The sequence below is a fragment of the Erithacus rubecula genome, assembly GCF_903797595.1.
Source record: "Erithacus rubecula genome assembly, chromosome: 2".
Classification (NCBI taxonomy): domain Eukaryota; kingdom Metazoa; phylum Chordata; class Aves; order Passeriformes; family Muscicapidae; genus Erithacus; species Erithacus rubecula.
The window spans coordinates 23034828-23056678 of NC_136685.1; the positions used below are offsets into that span (position 1 = coordinate 23034828).

At 36.4% G+C, this 21851-nt stretch overlaps 1 protein-coding gene across 1 annotated transcript in view; it reads left to right on the forward strand.

Moving 5' to 3' along the window:
* The window catches only part of TINAG (tubulointerstitial nephritis antigen), a 37328-nt gene that overhangs the window by 14471 nt on the left and 1006 nt on the right, over positions 1-21851 (forward strand). The window contains exons 6-10 of the mRNA XM_079326408.1: positions 287-437; positions 5869-6049; positions 6481-6526; positions 10877-10982; positions 21482-21527. Coding sequence (XP_079182534.1) covers positions 287-437; positions 5869-6049; positions 6481-6526; positions 10877-10982; positions 21482-21527 — 530 coding nt within the window. The remainder of the gene's footprint in view (positions 1-286; positions 438-5868; positions 6050-6480; positions 6527-10876; positions 10983-21481; positions 21528-21851) is intronic.

Genomic DNA, 21851 nt, shown 5'->3' on the forward strand with positions numbered 1-21851 from the left:
GACTATTCTTTTTTTTTTTTTGGGAAGTATTTGTTTCTTCTGCTGAAGACAACCAGATGTGAATATGAATTCACAAACATGATAGAGACAATTATGCAAATGTCTCATCTGATATTTAGATATTTGGGACTTTATAATAGCCAGTACATCTAGGAATTTGTCATATAACAGCAAAGTTGCTCATGATGCTTTGCAGTTTCACCATCCTCTCTCACAAAAGTCTGGACAGATTACAAGTTGTAAGTAATTATTTGTTTTTGACAACAGAAAATTTATTTTCAAACAGGTGTTGCAGCAGATAGAATAGCAATTCATTCAAAGGGTCAGATCACAGACAACCTTTCTGCTCAGAACCTGATCTCCTGTGATACCAGGAATCAACATGGATGTAATGGTGGAAGTATTGATGGTGCCTGGAGATATCTGAAAACACATGGGTAAATATTTTATCAGGCTGTTCGGGTTATTTCAAATTGAACCAGTTGCTTAAGTTGCAATAAGACAATACTGTAAATGTTCTTAGAATTTTTGTGTTTCTTGGGATACAGGCTCTTCTTTTGAAACAACCTTGAGTAAGCAGCCAGTTGCATGAGACAAAATCGTGAATATTCAAAAGAATCAAACATCTTTTCTCTATAAAGCAACTTGTAATCTTCTCATCCCAAGGTTCTTCCAGAGTGCAACACTCTACTATAGACTGTACCTAGATCCTTCTTCCTTCAGACCAGATCGAGTCGAGTTAACCAAGTTGAGTTAAGAGCTATTAAATTCAGCTAGAACAACAGCTAGAAATTTTAAAATGGGATATAATCATTTATGGAATCACAAAATTATTTTGGTTGGAACTTTGGAGGTGACCTGGTTCTGCATTTTGCTCAAAGCATGACTTTGAAATTAGGCTGTTTAGGCCATGTCCCTGGACACATTTTGAGTACCTTCAAGGATGGAGGTCCCACAACCTTTCTTGCAGCAGGTCAGTTTGTTTGGCTTGTGGTCAAAGATTTTTTTCATACATTTGCATTTTCCTTGGTAGGGCTTGTGACTGCTACCTTCCAGCTTTTCATTGTGCATCTCCAAGAGTTTTGTTCTCTCCTCTGTACCTTTCCTTATGTAGTTGAAGTCAGGAATGATATTCTCTTTTGGTTTTCTCTTCTCTAAACTGAACAAGTCCAACTGCCTTAGCTCCAGTCCCCCAAGAGCCTTCCACTGGACTTGCTCAGTGTGTCAGTGTCTGTCTCAGGGAACACATAAGTGGAAAATACAGCCCCATATGCCAAGTAGGAATATGAGGGGAATATTAATTTTTCACAATATTTTGGTTATGTTCTTGGTAACACAGCCCAGTATTGACTGTCCACAGTTGCCAAGAGGGCTCACTGCTCACATACAGTCTACTTTCTGTTTCTCAGGGCCTCATGTCCTTCTTTGTGAAATGACTTTCTAGACGGGCAGTACCCTGCCAGTACCTGGGCAGTTCTGGCTCAGAGGTAGGATTTGCCATCTGTCTTTGTTGAAATTCGGGATATTTCTGTCAGGCTCATTTCTTCAGCCTATTAATGCTGCTCTGAACAGAAGCCATGCATACTAATCACTCCCTAAAATTTTACATCCTCCACAAACTTGCTCTGAGTATCTTACATCTGGATTAACAATCTAACCAGATTGCTAATAGATATGCAAAAGTGATGCTTTTGTGTTGTCTTCTGGGCAAATGCCATTAATAAACAGACACCAATCACTTTGACCTGTCAACCTTTCAGCATTCCAGTCCACAACTGACCTTGTTAACAGTTTACCTAATAAAATAAGCTAGAGGAGCACCACATAAACCTATGCTGAAAATGTCACTAAGACAGGGTAAATTATAGGTACTGCTTTCCTTATTCTCTGTGGAGCCAGACATTCCATCATGGTCATAATGTCTCATCACATCATCATCATCTGTCATGGTAAATCCACACATCCTGCTTTCAGTCAATTCCTAGAAGTTTGTATGCCTGGAAATGACTTCCAGGAGAATTTCAATAACTGCATTTTAGATAGCATATAATTAAATCCTGCTGTTTCTCACATTACCAGGATTTTTTTGTTTTTTTCTGTTCCATACCAGAATCTGTTTCCTGTCTTGCTTTCATACAATTTCATCCCTTACTCTGATACATCTGAAAATGACAGACAGAGACATCTCAGGTGTTGTCTCTGTCAACTTTTAATTTTATTTATAAAACAAACAAGCAAACCATATCAAGAGCAAAAGAATGTCAGATGCGATGTGTTATAGTTGACATGACACTCTGGGGATCCAGGAGAAACCCTGTCACACTATACAAGTGATAACTCTGCAAGTTATCAAACTTTTCTGCAAGTTTCTGCAAGTGTATCAAACCATTGCTGATATGACACAGATTTTGTATTGTTATGAGGAGAGTTTACTTGGAGTGCTCCTCTGTCTTTTCCTCTCAGAGTTTTAACACTAAACCAGCTTTCATTTAGGTTTTCAGCAGGAGTCCCTTCAGCTGAGTAATTCTACTCAGCAAAGGTCTCTGAGTACCTTTGGAGCTAAGGGCTTCATTTATGAAGAAATGAAAGTTATAACCTGACATTTTAATTGCAAACACTTTTTAACTACAATACTTTTCTGTAACTAAAAGAACAGTCTCATTTTATTCAGTAGCTCATGTTTTTGGGAGAGTAATTGCAATTCTTTCTTTCTCTATGGACTGTTTTCTTGCCTGTTAAAAAGAGGAGCACAAGAATTGCTCATGTAGATAAGAGAAGCGAGAATAATTTTTATGAACATTATCTCCACAACAGTTGCAGCATGTTATTTTTAGAGGAAAAGCTGCAAAGAATGCAGTGATAAGTCAATCCCCTAGTTTTCTCTTCCCTCTGACTGTTACCCCTGTGCAGGCACAACTACCATTAGCCTCATATTAATAAAATTCTTCCTGTACCAGAATGTAGTATTATTTTGACTTTAGCACTGTGGTTACTGACATAGCCAGTTTTGCAGCAGCAATTTAAGTATAAAAGAGATAGCTTATTTTTAAAAGAAAAGCAAGGCAGGCTGCAGCTCTATAAGGCACTTTATTATCAACCTAGCTGTACCCTTGCAGGAGCTTGCTCTGGTGTGAATGCAATAACATTGTTTGACCTGACTGAGTAGCAGTGTGACACTGGTGTGCTGAGCAGGATTTCTGACTGATGTGAGCCTGGAAACACAGCGTGAGCCACAGCTCACACAACACCTCTCTGGACTGTCTTTTCACTCCCAAGTACTTGCTTATTGCTCACCCTCATGTTATTCACCAGCCTCTTGCAACTGATCACCTCAGTAAAGAATCTGAAGGGCAGTTGTAAAAACCATCGTGAGTTTTTGGAAACTATTTAAATCTCCAACAAATCTCAGCAATACAGGATTATTTTCTTAGTCATTTATTATGCTTTTTATGTTGCCATGGAGCTAGCTCCAGCATGTACAACATCACTGTGCAATGGCAGACTTCTGCTTGCTACTCATTTTTTATCCCTGATCATTGATTTGTCATCAAAGTACCACACATATGTAAGTATCTCTACTTACCTATTTTTATAAACATTTCTAAATTCTGCTTTTATTTCCTCAAGTTCAAATGATATTTCAAAACCAATTCCAACATTTCCAGACACAAATAAACACATTAAGCTAAATATCCAAATATCTTTACAACAGATACAGGAAGAACAAAGAACAACACTTCTGGGTCTGAGCGAGGGTCCATCTAGTTCAATGTTAAGTCTGACAGTAGCCAAGAGCAAATAATAATAAGAACAACAATAAAAAAATCCAAAACTGATTTGATTCACTAGACCCATAATTTAATCAGTTTTGTAGTTAAACCCCATAATCCATAACCTTTTACCTGTGACAATTAAAAAAAATGGAAATTTATGGCATTCAAGTAATAAGTGTCTTTTGAATGAGTCCTGTCAAATAGTCCTTGTTTCCTCACACTTTCAGATGACTTATTTTTAGGAATTGTTATATTGCAATCATTGATTCATTATCTCCATACCCTGCAATAGGGAGAAAACACATTGATTTTCTGCAGGGCCTTGTAAATTATCACAGCAGGCATTCAGTGCTGTTCAAAGTTTCTGGAGTGTGCTTAGCTCAGGTTTTTGACAGATGTCCAGAAAAATCAAGTGCTGACCTAAACTATCCCCAGTGAAGTCAGAAAAAGATTTCCATAAAGATCAATGAAGCTAAGCCAGTGCTGAGACCTGACTTTTCAGAGTCACTAAAGACTCAATTAACAGTGCAGTAAGTGGAGCTAAAAATATCACTTTGTCTTCCTCCATTAATTAAAGAATAAATATGTATTCTATTACTAATTATCATTAGCTTTAAGTATTTCAGTTACTAGTCATAATTTGGGAGAAATAAGTAGTCTTTGAAAGCATCTATTATAACTAATAAGGAAAACAAAAAGGTTATATTCAGCAAAAATGAGGAAGAAACACTTCACTTTCAGGTGGTATAAAAGACATGAATGTAAATAGTGCTTCTAATCACAATAGGGCTTAATCTGATTTGTACCTTGGGCTTTTGGCAGTTGCAGGGCAAGAGAAGGATGTTATTGTTGTTAGCCAACTTGCAAATAACATAGTCTAATGTTTAGGATTATTTTCTTACCTCACAATTCAATCATATAAATGCAATAAATGCACAAGAATTTTCATTAGATTGAATACACAAATATGACTTCAAGTTAATTCTGTCAAAAATGTATGAACACACTATAGAGTTTTCCTAATTGGCCCTGGATCCTGATTATTTCTAACATTCTTTTTGTATATATGTATCTATATTTGTGCATATAAACATATTCACATCTATTTCTGATTTTCTTCTGTGACTTTTAAAAAGGTCTTCTCCCTGTTTACTGTTGTGCCAATGCTTCAGCACATATAAAGCCATGATTCAGCAGAAAGCTGCTCAGTTGTGTTCATCAAGGCTGTAGAAATTGTGGTTGGTGAAAAGCTTCAAATGTGGCTCTTAGTTCAGAGTGAGAGATTTTATCTGGATTACCATGCAGTTCCAGTGTGCTACTGTGTGTATATCTACTTTGGGGAGAAAGAAAAGGATATTCTCAGATTTTCTATCACCAAATGCTAATGGTAAAATGCCATGTCTTATTCAAAACAGCTGAACATATAAAGGCTTATCCTGTAAAACTCCTGACAGCTAAGTATACACAGGCAAGCACAGTTATATCCCACATTGTGCAGAAACATAGTTTCCAGTCCCTCAGGTTCAGAAAGTCCAGTAAAATTGATGAGCTACTTAAATACAAATGCTTTTAATAGGTCTGACTAGTTTGAAGTATTCTGCTTCAGCAAATTATTTACTTATGTCCTGTAAAAGAAACCTTCTCGTAGGCCTGCATGGCATTAATGCAGAAATGTGTATATTCCAGAAATTTCTAGCAATATTACACGTGTTCCATTTCCCAAACTGTTTTTGATCAATGAAGCCCATTGACAACATTGGTAATTTATTGATCTTTTTCAGTGTGAACTTTCATACATCATTGATGAGATGAATATATCAGATGACAAGTGCTAAATGCATTTTTTACCCTATCTCTCTTTAGAGAAGGGTAGGGAGAGGACTATTGTAATGGAAACTTAACCATAAATATCATGTATATCAATTGAAGAAAATGCCATTCAGAAGATATGCCAGTTGAAGGTTCACATTTCTGAAGAATATTACTTGAAATACAACAGCTGCAAAATAATTACAAGCTTGAAGTAAAATAGCAAAAATGTTTAAAGCCTTTTGACAACTTTTTTTTTTTTTTTTTTTTTTAAATACCTGAACAGGGTTGTATCATATGCTTGTTATCCATCATTTTGGAACAAACACCTGGGGCCAGCAGCTGAAAGTCAGTGTTATGTGTCAAGTGAATCAGGAAAAAGCCATATAAATGGGCCATGTCCCAATGCTTATGAAAAATCCAATCGGTTATACCGCTCTGCCTCTCACTACAGGGTGTCCTCAAAAGTAAGTCCATGACATTCATCTGTTGTCTCAACAATTTTACTTCTTTGGGGTTTGAATATTATGTTCACTTAACTTCAGGACTAGAGCTGTGAATTTTTCCTTTATTTTGCCCTTGAATTTTCCTAAGAAAAGTTTCCTGAAGAAGTTTCTCAGTTGTACATTATATCTTTAAAGCTGATACTTTGTGGTCCCATAGAAATTAGAAATAGAAAGGAAAGTATGCAGTCATAGCAATGCAATTGTTCTTAAACATGTTTCTGAAGGTTGTGTTAATTTGGTAAACCAAATATTCTCCAGCAGAAATACAAGTACAAAGGCATATTTATGCTATATGTATGTGCACACAATGATAAATTATTATGAGATTTAATTTTATTTAATGAATGCTATCTTCCCTTGCTCCCTCTTTTGCTGCCTTCACCTCCTCTCAGGAAACTGATATAATGGAAGAAATCAAGAACAGAGGACCAGTGCAAGGTATGGTAAGTTTAAAGGATGACAACATTATTGAAAAAATTAGACTGTGTGATGACCTCGTATCAAAATATTAGAAAATAAAAATTATGTGCCAGAGTGAAGAAACCAGTCATATGCACTATAGTTCATGCAGGGACATTTGATGGGTAAACAGTGGCCCAAAAGGCAGCATGACTGCATCAGAGCCTGTAAAGAGTAAAATGACCTTGAGCTGGATACTTTGAAAATTTGTGCAAAATCTGTGTGCCTTTTTTCATGGCAGTTCTTTGGTCACTGGTGAAATAGCAATCTGTGGCTGTGCAGATGGAATTAAATGTTATCCAAACTCTGTTCTGTAGGGCTGGGGTTGATTCCCTCAATGGCTAAGGGCAGCCCACCAGCCCTCTCCTCTGAAGGCAATGCTGAACCACATGGGCCTTCCCACAAATCATTCAGTACTGAAACACCCCAGAATTCTAATTTCAGAGCCCAAATGCTCTTGTTGATGCCTATCAGTTTTGAATCTTTTGCTGAACTCTGCAATGAAGATCCCTGACCTCTCAGAGGTCACAAATAGAGAGACTTCAGCACTGAGTAAGGAACTGCAAATTATTATTATTTTTTTTAAACCTTGGATACTGTCTGTTTGTAGCCATGAATGGTGCTGGCAGCTGCTGAAAATGCAGGATCCTGCTCACAGCCCATGCCAGTGTAACTAGAGAGATTGATGGATGTGGGGCTTGGGACCATGGAGAAAGGTCATAGTGCAGGATCTACACCTGTCTTGGATGGCTGGCTAATGCAAAACCAAATAATTTTACTTCAGAGGACTTCTGCATTTCTACTGCCTTTAATATATAAGGAATTAACATAATCTTCAATTTATTATTCAAATGTCTTTGATTGTTAGATAAAATTCATTTTGGTGCATCATGGAGTTGAAATTACTTTTTAGAGCTCCTTATGTGGGCAGCTGCAATTAATCTGAAGCTCAGACTTAACACCATAATTTATTTTTTTTTTTTCTGTCCAAGTTTGTTTGCTCAAAGAAAATATTATTTCCCACACTGCATTTGATGTAAATGCAAAGACAGTAATTTCTTCTGTTTTTGGAAAATGATAAAAATTAGGATCCTCAAGACAGTTTCAGGCCTCAAATATTGCATTCATAGTCTGTGTATACACACATTTTGCTGGCTTAATCTGCTAGTACTAAATATTGCACATTAAATAATCAATATTCAGCCATTTATTAGGATTTAGCCACTCAACAATTCCTTTTTTTTTTTTTTTTTTTTTTAAAGTTTAATGCTCTTAGTGTATCAGCTTAAAGAAATGTTGTTTGTAGAAAAATTGGGATCTATATAATGGCATATAACTGAGAGTATGCATCACTGAGTGAAATCACTTGCTGGTTTTTCTTTTGGCTATAATATGAGTTTTAAATGAATCACAGTTATGACTCTGTAATTTGTCACTGATCCTTTCTTCTATCTTCCCATATTACAAATGCAACCAGGGCAAAAGTCTAATTTTAAAATCATGTCATACTTTTTCTGCAAATGATCTTCAAATACTGAAGGAGGTTTTCCATTATTCATTCACTTGTCACTCCTGAAGAATTTATGAAGTGCTTAGGGACAGTCTTATCTAATGTACCAAGTAATGTTTAATAGCTGGGAATTCAAGATCCTTTCAAGATCATGATGATGAATGGATTTTGATTTTTGGATATATTCAAAGTTAAGATTTTTTTTTTTTTTTAACAAATGTGAAGCAGTAGGTTTAGGAATGTAATTGAAAATTTTATGTTATATAGCTTTAAAGTTAGAATGACAATTTTTCTCTGACCTATGTCGTTGTCTTACATGGTACAGAAATGGAGCAATTAGCATTTTTGGATTCAAAGATGAAATACTGTGCTTTTTTAAGAAATCCATTTTCAAGTAAACATCGTGAAATTTCACTAATACTTTGAAAACATTCAGATGGACAATATAATATTGCCCACAGGACTTTTTTTTTATGGACTTTAGGAAATACTCTGATGGTTATAATGCTGATGTTTGAAATTATACTCTCTGACACATTAGTCAGCCTTGATTAAAAGAAAGGCTCACACATTGTTGGCAATACATCAGAGCTTTGACCCCACGAAACTTACAGTTTCAGTTTTGATCTTGGGAAGAATTTTGATATTTGCTAACACAAGAAAATGATCTGTAGAAAGCACTTGGCTATATTAAGGTATAGAGCTAAACTGTTTCCTTTTGTAGCAACTAGTTTTAATTTCTTGTGTCTTTGTATGATTAAAAAGAGACCAAAATTCCTATTTGAGAATTTTGTGCAGGGGAATCCATAGTGGAATCCATCTTTTAATCCACTGCATCTATAAGCATGATCTGACAAGCTCAGCATGACCAAAGTAGCTCATGAATGAACTATAGTCAACCTTATGAAAATTGCTGCCTTTTCTGATTAATTAATAATCAATCCATTCATTTTGGGAAATGCAAAGTCTCTCCTACGTGAAAGGGAACAAAATTAGGTGATCACTTTGTCCTGTCCATGTCACAGTCCGTATTAGGACAAAGTCACTGAATAAATGAAAATATTTCAGTGCTGGATCTATAATTATCATCATCTTTTGTCCATCCTGTACTTCATGCACCCAGATCAAACTCCAGAGATGATACCATTATTTAGCTCCTGATTGAAAGGTTTTGCATATACATAGGTATATATATTTACACACATATGCAAATGCATGTATTCACACACGCAGGTCCTTGTAATGTATATATAATATACAATTATGGATAAAATTATATCATATAATCTAAAGTTATTCTCAAAATAAACTTCAAAAATTTCTACTTCATTTCAATGGAAAAAAATTAGGTATGATATCTCTTTCACAAACAAGAATGTGTCTCATTTGGGGCACAAGTTATATCTCCTCTGTACAGTTGAAGGCAGCAACATTGGAATAGACAGATGGGCTGAGTCTATTAATATGTAGCTCCACAGCTGGTGTCACAGCTAAAATGTTGGGGGTTTTTGACAATGGAATGATGTGACTCACCTTTCTCAGAGAGGAAGGAGAGTCTTTGCTCAGGAACAGTGGGTCTCATTGGCAGAACTTCAACCAAGATGTGATGGGGAAGGGCTCAATATCAGGTTTGTCCATGGCAAGGCAAATGGCCTAATTTCACCATGTTTTGAGAGTTCTCCCTCATCCCCTAAAATTTTTGGCTCAGTCATATCAAATATGATAGAGGTTGTTGTAAAGATAGTGAATTTTCTTCAAGTTTATGAAAATATTCAGGTAGGAAAAAGAAATTTGTAAGTATGCCAGGCAGAAAAAATGGCAGCATGAGCTCAGCTTACTGGATACTGCAGCTCTATACCAGGCACATGTTATTAATGGTCCAAACACATAAAAAATGGTTTCTAGGCTTCAGGAAATTGAATTTCACTAATTCTCATATTCCAAGGTGTGTGGCAGTTAAAATTACATGCTAAAAATAAGATGGAATGAAGCTCACATTTAATGCTTCTAATTCACTGGAATGTAAAGGTGATGTAGACTGTAAAGTATTTTCATTTCTCTGGATCTGGTAGCACACCATAAAGCAAATGGTACTAAGGTGTCAGAACATATGTGGAAAAGAAAGCCAGAACTATTTTCTTAATAAACAAATGAATGATGTTCTTAAGAAATAATAAATAGGCATAAAATGCAACTTGTAATCTTCATTTTCTTGCACAAAATTTTCCATTTATCAGCTCTTTCACCCTACATTTTTTATGAAAAAGAGGGGTAATTTTTCCACATTTTTAATTGTCACAATTTATATATACACAAACAATCTGGTTTTCTTTAGGGAAATTACTGTGTATTTGATGAATTTTAAGTTTCAGAAAAAGGCATGTCACTCCACTATATTACACAGGAAATACATTTTTTGTTAAATACTTTTCTTGGATATGCAGATGATAGTCAGAACTGAGTAATTTATATATGAAACTTGGGGAGATTAAGTTTATTCAATTACACTTCAAAATTCATGTAAGCCTTCATGAGGCAATGTTTCTTCTTACTGCATTGGGAGAAGTCAATGAGAGTGAGTTTCCATGACAAGGAAAACCAACAAACTTGATAAGAGACCTTAGAGAGAACTCTGTTGAAGTATTTCTATTGGTTCACTCACAGCAGGGTGCTTCTGAGAAACTGATGCTTTTAGGAATTACAGAGTGCACTTCATGCAGTCCAACACACAAGAAGAATTATACTGGTAAAATGCAAGGAGCAATGAATAATAGAAGTAATGTTTGCTGACTGTGGTGATTTTTCCTATTGTTTTTCAGCTATAATGAGAGTGTATGAAGACTTTTTCCTTTACAAAGAGGGAATATATCGACACTCCCAGCATGCAGGATCTAAATGGAAAACTCATTCAGTCAAACTCCTTGGGTGAGTAAAGCACATTCTTTTACCCTTTTTCTCTGCCAGTCATGAGTGTAACGAAATGTCAGTGACCACTTTGGAACCCAGAGATTTGACTGTCACAGATGGAACACTGCTAGCTCCCAACATAAGACAGATGCTTTATTTTTGCCTTGTCTATGAATTTTCGAGAGTATTGAAAAGATGTGTAGGCCCATTAACTTTTAATCTACTCTTACATTTGTCAAAAATCTCAAAATACAATGTTTACAGAATAAGCCATTAAACACCATGTATATATAGTTAAACCCCCCAGCACATACAAATATATCTGTATCTATCCATATATATATGCACACCATATAAAAATACTTGGTTGGGCATTCACAAATATTTCAAGTATTTATCAAGTTGTGAACAAAGTTGATATAATTTTCTTCAAATATGCCACCAAACAGAATGCAAATAGAAACATAAAGATTGACAGCAACCTCCCACTTAAATGGCATAGCTTACTGGCACAGCAGTCTGGGCTCTCTGTGCCCTCAATAGAAACCAGCTGCTGCTGAGATGCTGATGATTTTATTTGGGAAACTGCTTCAGAAGCATGTGTGCAGTAGACTAGTGGATTTCCTCTCAAATGAAGACCAGTGCCACTATGTCAAGAAGACAACTATCTAATAATGCATATACTTGAATTACTGAACACACCATGAGGCTTTATTCTTTGCCATGGAGGGAATATGCAAGGATGAATTTATTAAATCAGCAAGTTAATACACAGAAAAAATTACTGTAGAATCTCAAGCAAATATTTTACTGTTGGTCTAGAATATCATATAAATAATGATTCAATGTGTGTTAAGATTACTGAGCGTATTTTCAACAACTACTTCAAGAACATAACATTTCAAAATAAGGTGCATTTTATGCTTGTGACCTTAGTGAAGACATCTTCATAAAGGGCATGGGGATGCCTATGGTTGTGGAAACTGCTGGCTATGGATTACAAAAATGTGCTTGATAGTGGCTTAGAAGCAAAAGAAGCAGCAGGGTTATGTAAGATCATCTTTGATACTGCTGCAAAAAGTATTGACTCAGGGTAATAGAGGAAAAACTCCCGAATTATCACTATAGAGAATATTGTGAAACAATTAAAAAGAGACACTGGAATTTTGTGTAGAAAAATGAAGCACTGAATTAGGAAAAGATGTTTATGGTGAACAGATGGCATGTGTTGGTTTTGTGTGTGTATTTAAGCAGTGGGAAAACAATAACATTAGACAGTAAAATTTGCAATGCAATTTGAATACTTTAGCTCTGGGATAAGCTGCTGTGAGGCTGTGAGCTGTTGGAAAAGTTGTGAAGTATCCTTGGTGCAAGCATAGGGTGATGACAACTATTCCCTAAAACAGGCTGCTCCACATTTGTGCAGAACAACTTACCCAGATGAGTGATTATGCAGGAATGGCACCAGGGAATAAAGTGATGGCTGAGGAGATAACTAATGTGCCAACCATACGCACCAACCGTAGGAAGTTCAACAAAGGGAAAGTCCCAGATTCTGCACCTGATTCGGGGTAACCCTGGATGTATGGACAGCCTGGGAAATGAGATGCTGGCAAGCAGTGCCACAGAAAGGGACCTGGGGATCCTGATTAATTGAAAGTTGAATATGAATCAGCAGTGCCCTGGCATCCAGGAGAGCCAACCCTTTCCTGGGGGCATCAGGCACAGCATCACCAGCCAGGCAAGGGAGGGACTATCCTGCTCTTTTCTGAGCTGGGGCAGCCTCACCTCCAGTGCTGGGGGCAGTTTGGGCACTGCAATATAAGCAAAATATATTAAACTATTAGAGAGTGTCCAAAGGAGGGCCACAAAAATGGTGAAAGGCCTTGAGGAGAAGCTGCATGAGGAGCAGCTGAGGGCACTGGGTCTGTTCAGCCTGGAGGAGACTGAGGGGAGACCTCACTGCAGCTACAGCTTCTTGTGAGGGGAAGAGGAGGGGCAGACCCTGATCTCTGCTCTGTGGTGACAGTGACAGGACTGGCCTGAAGGGAATGGCCTGAAGCTGTAACAGGAGGTTTAGGGTGGGTTTTAGAAAGAGGTTCTTCACCCAGAGGGTGTTTGGGCACTGGAACAGCTCCCCAGAGCAGTGGTCACACCACCAAGCCTGACAGAGCTCAAGAAGCATTTGGACAATGCTCTGAGACACATGGGGTGACTCTTGGGGTGTCCTGTGTGGAGTCAGGAGCTGGACTTGATGATCCTTGTGGGTCCCTTGCAAGTCAGTATATTCTATGATTCAGTATTTCTATGCTCAAGTGGATGCTGATTTAAATGGGAACTGACAGGCTGAGCAAAGAAAAGATAGCAATCCTTAGGCAAGGGGCCATTCTGAGCAAAATCTGAGTACTTTGACTGAGACACAGGATTGTGTTAGTCACTGCTAAATACAGAGTAGGAGGAAAGATGAGTAGTCTGATGTACTGAAAAAGGACATAAGAAGTGAAGGGAAAAAGATGAAAACTGAAGATGGTATATATGAAACCTCAGACTTGTTCATTGTTTAATATGTGGGGAATGCATTTACTTAGTGAAACATTTATTTAATTTGAATATTGCTGAAGTATCCAATGGATCCAACAATATAAAGTGTTACCAATCCTTGAATTGTGTAATGTGCAAACATTGTGGCCTCCAAGATTGTGCCATATAAAAATATTTTCAGAGCTGTTTAACTGCAAAAATGGAATTAGATCTTGAGAAGTTGGAGGCTGTTGGAGCCTTAAGGTGTTTCTAGCAATCATAATTTCAGCCATAAGATATGATTCTGCATCATGAACTCTAAACCTCTTCTTTGTACAGATCTTAATGTCTTCAGGATTAAGCCATCACTTTTTAATATAATTTCTTGGTTTTAATGAACAAAATATGTGTTGTGGGTGTAAGTTCTTTGTCACTTATATATAGCTTGGAAGCAAAGGAAAATTGAGACTGCTTGACCTCAATAAATAAACTCATAGGAATCTCATCATAGTTGTACTTCATACAAAAACACTGATGCATATTTGCATTTTGCTTAGCTGAGATGACTCCTGGAGAGACAAAAAGTAGCAGAGACATGCTGATAGATAGGATAAATATACAGTTTTGTGTGGGTTAATGCTTATTGTAGGCTCATTTTTATTTATAATCCCTTCCATAAAAGAGATTCAATACTTTTAAAAGTCATAATAATGAATGACCCTATTAAGCTTATATTTGTAATATCTCAGAAACGTTTTTGAAAATGCCTTAAATTGCCCCTGAATTGTGCAACATATAAGGCAATGGAGTGATAAAATGTGAGTACATTTTGGGGAAACTTGCAAGAGCTATTTGTACAAAACTAGAAATGCACATATAAACTGCCTAATTGATTATTGGGCCAGAAGGATTTTAAATGTTTAGACTGGCTTCCCTTGTTCTGCAACGTGAAATTGCAAGCTATTTTCTGTCATTCAAAGGCTTATTTATAAAATCAGCTGTGACAAGACTGGGAGTCTTGGGTTGAGGCACTGTGTGACCTCAGGCTCAGGGTGAGAACCTGGAAAGATGGAACAGCATGGAATGAGGAGAGGAAAAAGTGGAACAGCCTGGGGGAGGCTGTTACGGGGAGCAGAGTGTCTGGGTTTGGTCACAGTCTCCCTAGTGAAATAGGGCTTTCAGTAATTTGAAGGTAGGATGGACTCACCACTAATACTTAGAGAGAGCAGGATCTCTTAGGCAGTTTCTGTGTCAGTATTCCAGACAGGGAATAAGCAGAAAAAGTGAGTAATGGAGACTGGGATACATAACAGCTAAGTTTTGACATAGAAAAGTTAAATTCCCATGCCTCAGCATGTTTCCCTTTATCTTTTATTGACATTAATCTACCCTACCTTAAGTATCTAAAGGTGAGCTGAATTGCTCTGTTGGATCTGATTTCTCCTTAAAGACTATAAAATAATCTGTGGGATGACATCACACTTAAATAGCTAACATGAAAAATTCTAGATTAGATTAGAGAAATCCCACATGCAATGGCATCATAAAGTTCCTTAAAACCAAAATGACTGGTACATTATATTCATAGTAAGATGGTATTTCCAGAATGTCTTGCAATGTGTGCATGTACATACATGCATCTATGGATCCATACAGAGACAATTACAGTGCTTAATGACACCAGAATGAAAATCAGTTAAAGAGGCACAATGAAACTGCAAATGGCAAGTGGGACTAAGGAGGAAAAACTATTAGTTTGATAATTCTCATTTTTTCGTCTGCACCCTCCTATTTTAAGAAGACTGATGGTTGAAAAATAACATAAGGAACTGTCATTTTTATCTCAAGGTCTCTTAATTTAAAAAAGAATAATTTCACATCAAAGATGAGCTTACTGGTAAATTTCTTTCAGATCTGTACATTTAAGCTAGGATTTCCCATCAAACCTGCCACATTTATTCTATACCAGGTTCTATGCAATTTTTAATTTCTTTATTTTTTTTTTTTGGTCAGTTGGTTACCTGGGTTTTAAAAATTTTATTTCCTCTTCTTTCTAGTCTTCTGACTTTCTTAGTTCCATCTAGGAAAGTAAATGCAATATTCATAGGAAAAGAAAACCTGGGGAAGATTTGTTTGTACAAAATTCTATAGTCTGTTTGGTAAGGAAAGTACAGTTCAGTCAAGGAAGTACATTGGATGGAGTAGCTGTGGTTCTGGTTCAAACAAGTCTCTTTTCAAAGTTAGTGAAGTAAAGTATCTATCATGAATGTCTGCAGCTTGTTCAGACAAATCTCTCAGACTTTATTTCAGAATCACTTTAGTATCAATGCCAAGCTACAACACATGATCCATACCTCACTAAAAAGCTGGAGATGCTGAAGCCATGGCACTGAAAAATCCAGGAAGGTCTCCAAAGCCCAGGGCCTTTGGCTGCAATTAAATCTATGGACTATCACTTTAAGGCTCAGAGGAAACAAGAAAATATTATTAAAAGCCTTGATAAAATCTTTCATGAACAAGATAGATTTTCAATCCTTGGAAGGAGCTCAGAATGACAAAAGACTTTAATAAGAGGACACTGAGATTTTCATTAGCCAGAAACACACTTCCTCTTCATTTTAATTGTCAGTTCACTGAAAGATTTAAGTGGAATAATGCAGCAAATTAAATGGCTTAACCAACTACTAAACTGAAACTTCTATGCCCTGAAAAAAACATTGGTTGAATGTTTAACACAAAAAGCCATACTAATGGAGATAAAGTTGGTATGTGAGGCAAAGAGCTTGTGGTTTATTGTTGAGGAGACAGCCAGACAGAGCAACAGCATTCCAACATTTAATACATAATTAAATGATTCACCTGTCCAAAGTCCAAAGTCCAAAGTCTTGACTACTGTTAGTGACATCTGGGGTTTCGCTTTGGAAACTGTTTTTCTCTATATTTTTCTCTTTAGTTGCCCTCACTCCAGCTTACACTCAGAATAACTAAAAACAAGTAACATCTTAAATCACCAAAAGTCATAACTGTTTTGTTCTTGAATAAAGAAACCTGGGCTTGAGTTCCCTTTTTCTTTCATGGGGAAAAATAATTACTTTTTCATTGTCAGACAATCAACATCAGGTATTATAGTTAAAAATTAAACAGCAAGACTCAAAATATTTTACAGCAAAAAGAAATACATGAGGAGATCAAGGGGAAAAGATAAAGTGTCTGATGATTCATGCAGTTAAATTCATGATTCTGTCGCCCTTACAATTCCTTACAGTAGATCTGTGGGATCTGTGGGAGTGATTTAACTGTTGGCTCACTGACTGAATTTGACTCACCTCTCATGCTGAAAAGTTTCTGCAAAAACTACAATTTCACATTTCAGCAACCATTTCCTAAGAAGCTTTCTCTTGCAGTGAACATCAGTCAGTGGCTAACCTTCTTATTTTTAATGCAAGATTAAAATTAAACTTTTGTCTAATTGAGTAGATAAAATTGCTAGCTTTTGAAGTGTACTAGGCTTTTGTGATCTAGCTCTCAGAACAGGACATGACCCACAATGGTTACACCTTTTTTCCTCTGGTAGCATGATTACAGTTACACAACCATGTCCAGGAAAGAAACTGAGATAAGTTTTGGACTGCATATATTTCTGTCCAGCAAGCAGTTTAAATCCTTGGTTAATGCAAAGCATTGACTTCTAATAACTACCAATCTTCAGAAATAAGCTCAAGATCTAAGATCTGCCATTCCTCTCTGTTTTTAAGGCCGTATTTGCTTTCAGTTCATATCTTTAGTCTTAAAAAGCCAGTTTGTATGAAATTATTTAGCACACTCTTTACAAGTCTTCACTGTATTTGCTGTTAAGAGCATTTTACCTACAAATGTGAGTATAAGCACAGTTGAACATAGTTTCTGTTATCTGCCAAAACACCTCAGTTTTGAAGTCACTGCTGATAACCCTTTTTATTGTTTGATTATATTTCCCACTTTTTATTATTTTCTTCAATGATTAATTATCAGCTTAGTTTTATCCTCATAGTTTTCTTTATGCTTCTCTTGTGAATTCCACCTTCAATTTAGTGGTGTAGTTTATTGAAAAACAAACAAAGAAATGTTCAAATAAAACCAATTTCCATTCTCTGTAACACTACTCAAAGTCTCTATATTCTGTTTTCTTACCTGTCAGGCAGAGTTGTGTATTATGGGCCTGCTCCTACAGATTTAATATCATGGAAAAGTTATTACTGAAAAGGACAGCTGAGATGCCTCTACTATTTAAAATTGGACACAACATTATAAAAATAGTTTTCTATAGGGCCACAGGTACTCATCTTTTTATTTGAAAGAGCAACAAAATTCTTTTTACAGAGTCATTTCGAGCAGTTTTCCTTGGAGTAAATGGAAATACATTGCTTAGTTTTTTTCCTGAAGGGGGACTGAATGTGGTTTTGTGAAATTACTTTTTTTTATTCAAGGTTATTTTTGATTAAAGATTGTGATAGTTGCTTTTGGAAAAGCTAGGCAGAGTATTTCTCACAGAGTATTTTTGCCAGAGAGAAGAAAACTTCCTTTTAAAAGTAATTTTCAGTAATTGATAGAAAGATCTTCTTAATGATTTCTTAAAATCTCTTATTTTTCTTCTAAATAAAAATGGAAAGTTTGGATATGAAATAATGTCATGATTTAAGCCCAGTTGGAAATTATCTCAGTTCCATCTCTTTCCCCACACATCCCAGTGGAATGGGGGATAAAATCAAAATAAAGCTTGTAGAAACAGTTTAATAATCAAAAATAGTGTAAAATACACAATAATGGCAAGTGATAATAAAAAGGGAAAAAGAAGTGCTATAGAATGCAATTGCTCACCACCTGCTGATCAACACCAGAATCCCCTTCCTGAATCCAGATTGGGCATGTTTCTGGGGAACTTCTCCCTATTTATGTATTGGGAATGAGTTCTATGGTGTGGAATATCCTTTTGGTCACATCCAGCCGTCTGTCCCAGCTAGGATCCTTCCTAGTTTATTTTACATTCCTCTTTACTAGAGGATACAGCATGAGACAAAAGGAAAAAAAATTCCTTAGCAAACCCCAAACTATCAGTGTATTATCAACATCACTCTCATTTCAAATTCAAATCACAGTATTATAACAGCTACTGAGAAAAAATGAGCTCTATTCTAGCTGAAACCAGACATATGATTGAAAGTTTTTCCTAAAATTACCAGAGGTATGGATAATAATGACCTAATGCCTTGCAAAAATAACCTTGAGAAATTCCCTGTCTGTCCAAGTCCAATGAGATCCAGCATCTCTTTGCTTTTATGGCATTCATTTGGTGTAAATATTAAGCTGGTATAGTCACAAAAAAGAAAAAAAAAAAAAGTGTGATAAGACAATATTGTTCTCTAATGGATGTTGTCCAAGAATATGTCAACTCACTTTAAAGCCTCTGCCAATTCCTCTTGGGAACTAATTCCACTGGGAGTTTAGTTACTTCATTAAACTCCTTCAGGATAGGCCTTTTTGTTTGTTTGGTTGGTTGGTTTTGGTTGGTTTTTTTTGTTTAATTTTGGTTTTGAAGATTTTGAGGGACCAATCAGCACTGAACTGCTACTCTGCATGGAAAATGATCTGGAATGCTATCTAGAGTAAACTGGATGCAGCCATCACTACTGCCACTGGAGATCAAGTAGGGGATGTGGAAGGAGAGCAATGGGGGGACCACCAAAATGTACCAGGAGAGTCTGTCCTATCTTCTCTTGACTCACCCTTTGCAAAGAAGAAGACAACAAATGTATCTGCCCTGAGCCTTCTTTCCTGAGGGGTGAACAAAGCCAGTTCCCTCAGCCTCTCCTCATACGTGCTGTGCTGCAGACCCCAAACATCTCAGTGGACTCCTGCTGGTCTTGTTCCAACCTGTTAATGCCTTTCCTGTGTGGGGAAGCTCAAGACTAGGCACTGGACACAGAATGGCAGTCCCAAAAAATCAGTCAATTCTCTTGACCTGCTGGCTGCACTCTATATTTTAATTTTATATACTTTTATTTAGAGTATTTGATGAATACCCATAGACATTGATTAATGAGAAAGCAATTCTTTCTAGACTGTAAATAAAATGCGTATGTCAAGTGCCTATGTATCTATGATGAGACAAACCCTGGGAAATTAGATTCATGGATATGTTACAGCCAAGGATAAAAAAAGGCCCCTTTTCTATCTTGGCTTCTAAGTCTTCTTTCACTTAGAAACATTTCTGAGGATCAATAAATTCCTATCAAAGTATGAAACTAGGTGTTGACTCTTTTAGAAAATAACAAATGTTAGAAAAACATTTTATCACAGGAATGTGACCCTCTGGGAACTGGTCATCATCATGCTCAAGCAACTGGGAGAAATTATGTGCAGTCTGAAATGCAGGAATACATGAATATAAATTCAAGGCAATTTTTCTCTGTCTTTGAGACTGATGTAAATGTTGGACTTTCACATTGCAGCTAATGCAATTTTTTTTAGTAAAATGACCATGAGTAAAGAATAAATCTGAACCTGATATACAATTCAAAAGCGTATAACATTTTTTATTCTTTAATTTATGATCATGACAGATTTTTTCTGAAATATATTTGGCAAAGAAATGGCAATTTTTGATAATCTCTGAGCATTCATATGGTAATGAAAAGAAAATGCATCATGAGTCCTCTTTAAAAAAAATAAACTGCATTCCAGGGTCATTATGGCAAATATTGTTTTTAGGATTCCTTGAATTTAATGATCAGTAGCTATAATTTGTGCTTGCAAGTACAATCCACACTTCATCTCTCTGTTAGTCACCAATTTGTCTTCCTCTTCTTTTTTCCTTTGGCTGGAAGTGCAGGTATTCCATGAAAATGACAGTTTACTGTTAACCAAGGAGAGTTGATGCTTCTGTTGCTGTTCAAATAAAAGGGTGACAGAAAAATCCCAATTTCCCCATTCATAGTGTGGAATTTATCATCATATTTTTGCTGGCTGCCTTTGAAAATGACAGCAGCACTGCAAATACAGCTCAAACATGCAGTATTGATGGGATATACACCAGTAAACACTCTATCAATAGCATTTGATATATCCCAGAATTAATTTTACACTGGGGAAAACCATCTAAAAGTTCACATCTTCAGTTTTCTGTTTATTTGTGCCCTTTTATGGACATCGAACCATCATGAGCTGTGAATAGTAACTAGACAAGCATTTGTTGCATACATTCAAAACAAGAAAGAGGTCTTACAGCTCCAGCAGAAAAACCACATGTACTTAACTACCTAAGGTGTGCAGTGGAACTCTTGCTCACTGAAAGACATCCAGGTAATTGGGTTGGAACTTCTGCCCTCTGTATAAAGTGAAATCTAAAAATCAGAGTGCTAAGCAGTTCAGCTACAGCTGTCCCCTATGAAAATCCTATCACTTGGCAGGTGGGGAAAATTTATTGTATGATTTCATAGATATTTCAAAAAAGTTACCATGACAAAGATGACAAAAACATCGACACCCCCCCCCCACCCCCGACACACACCATGCAATAAAACAGATTAGACTGTCAGCAGCTCAATGTGATCTGAGAAAAGTTAGAATATTTTCAGTCCCAACTCACCAGCTATTTCTGCAAAGGTGCTGGAGACTTTTAACAAAAATATTCGTAGTAATCTTCAGCTGAGTTGAAGAAATATTATTCACATTATTTTCAATACTCCTACACAGTTCAGCAGGAAAGCTCTCCAGAAGAGAGATCCTGTAAATGAAAACAGACTTTTGCAATGAAAAACTAAAACTAGACTTGTGTTAAGTTTTTGTAATAACTAATGGGAATTTGACTTGTGGTTAGCAGGTCAGCAGGTAACCTCACTTGAATCATCAGTGTTTTTTACTCATGCTTTGTTCTGATACTGGTAATTATGACAACTGCTTAAGACAAGCTTTTGTTTTCTGATTGCTTGTTTCACCAAAGTACCATTCTTTCCTAAAAGGTGGGGAGCATTACGTGACAGATATGGACAGAACCAGAAGTTCTGGGTAAGTGAATACTTAGGACAGTGTTTTGGAGCAGAAGAAAAAAAATCTCAACAACACAGTTCATCTGAAATCTACTTCTTTACTTTCATTCACTCTCTCTGCATCTATTTTTTTCCTTTACCTTAAAGTGTCCTGCATAATTCTATTCCTTCTCTGGCAACTTTTATCATGCTGACCCTCAAACTATAGCATCACCTACCTCAATTTCAAAGCCTGCTTCATCCCACCTATACCTGTGCTTTTTCCTACCCTGCCTTTTCTCTTTCAAATATTATCCAAATTTTCAATTGTTATCATAATTTTCTATGAAAAATCAGTTAATTT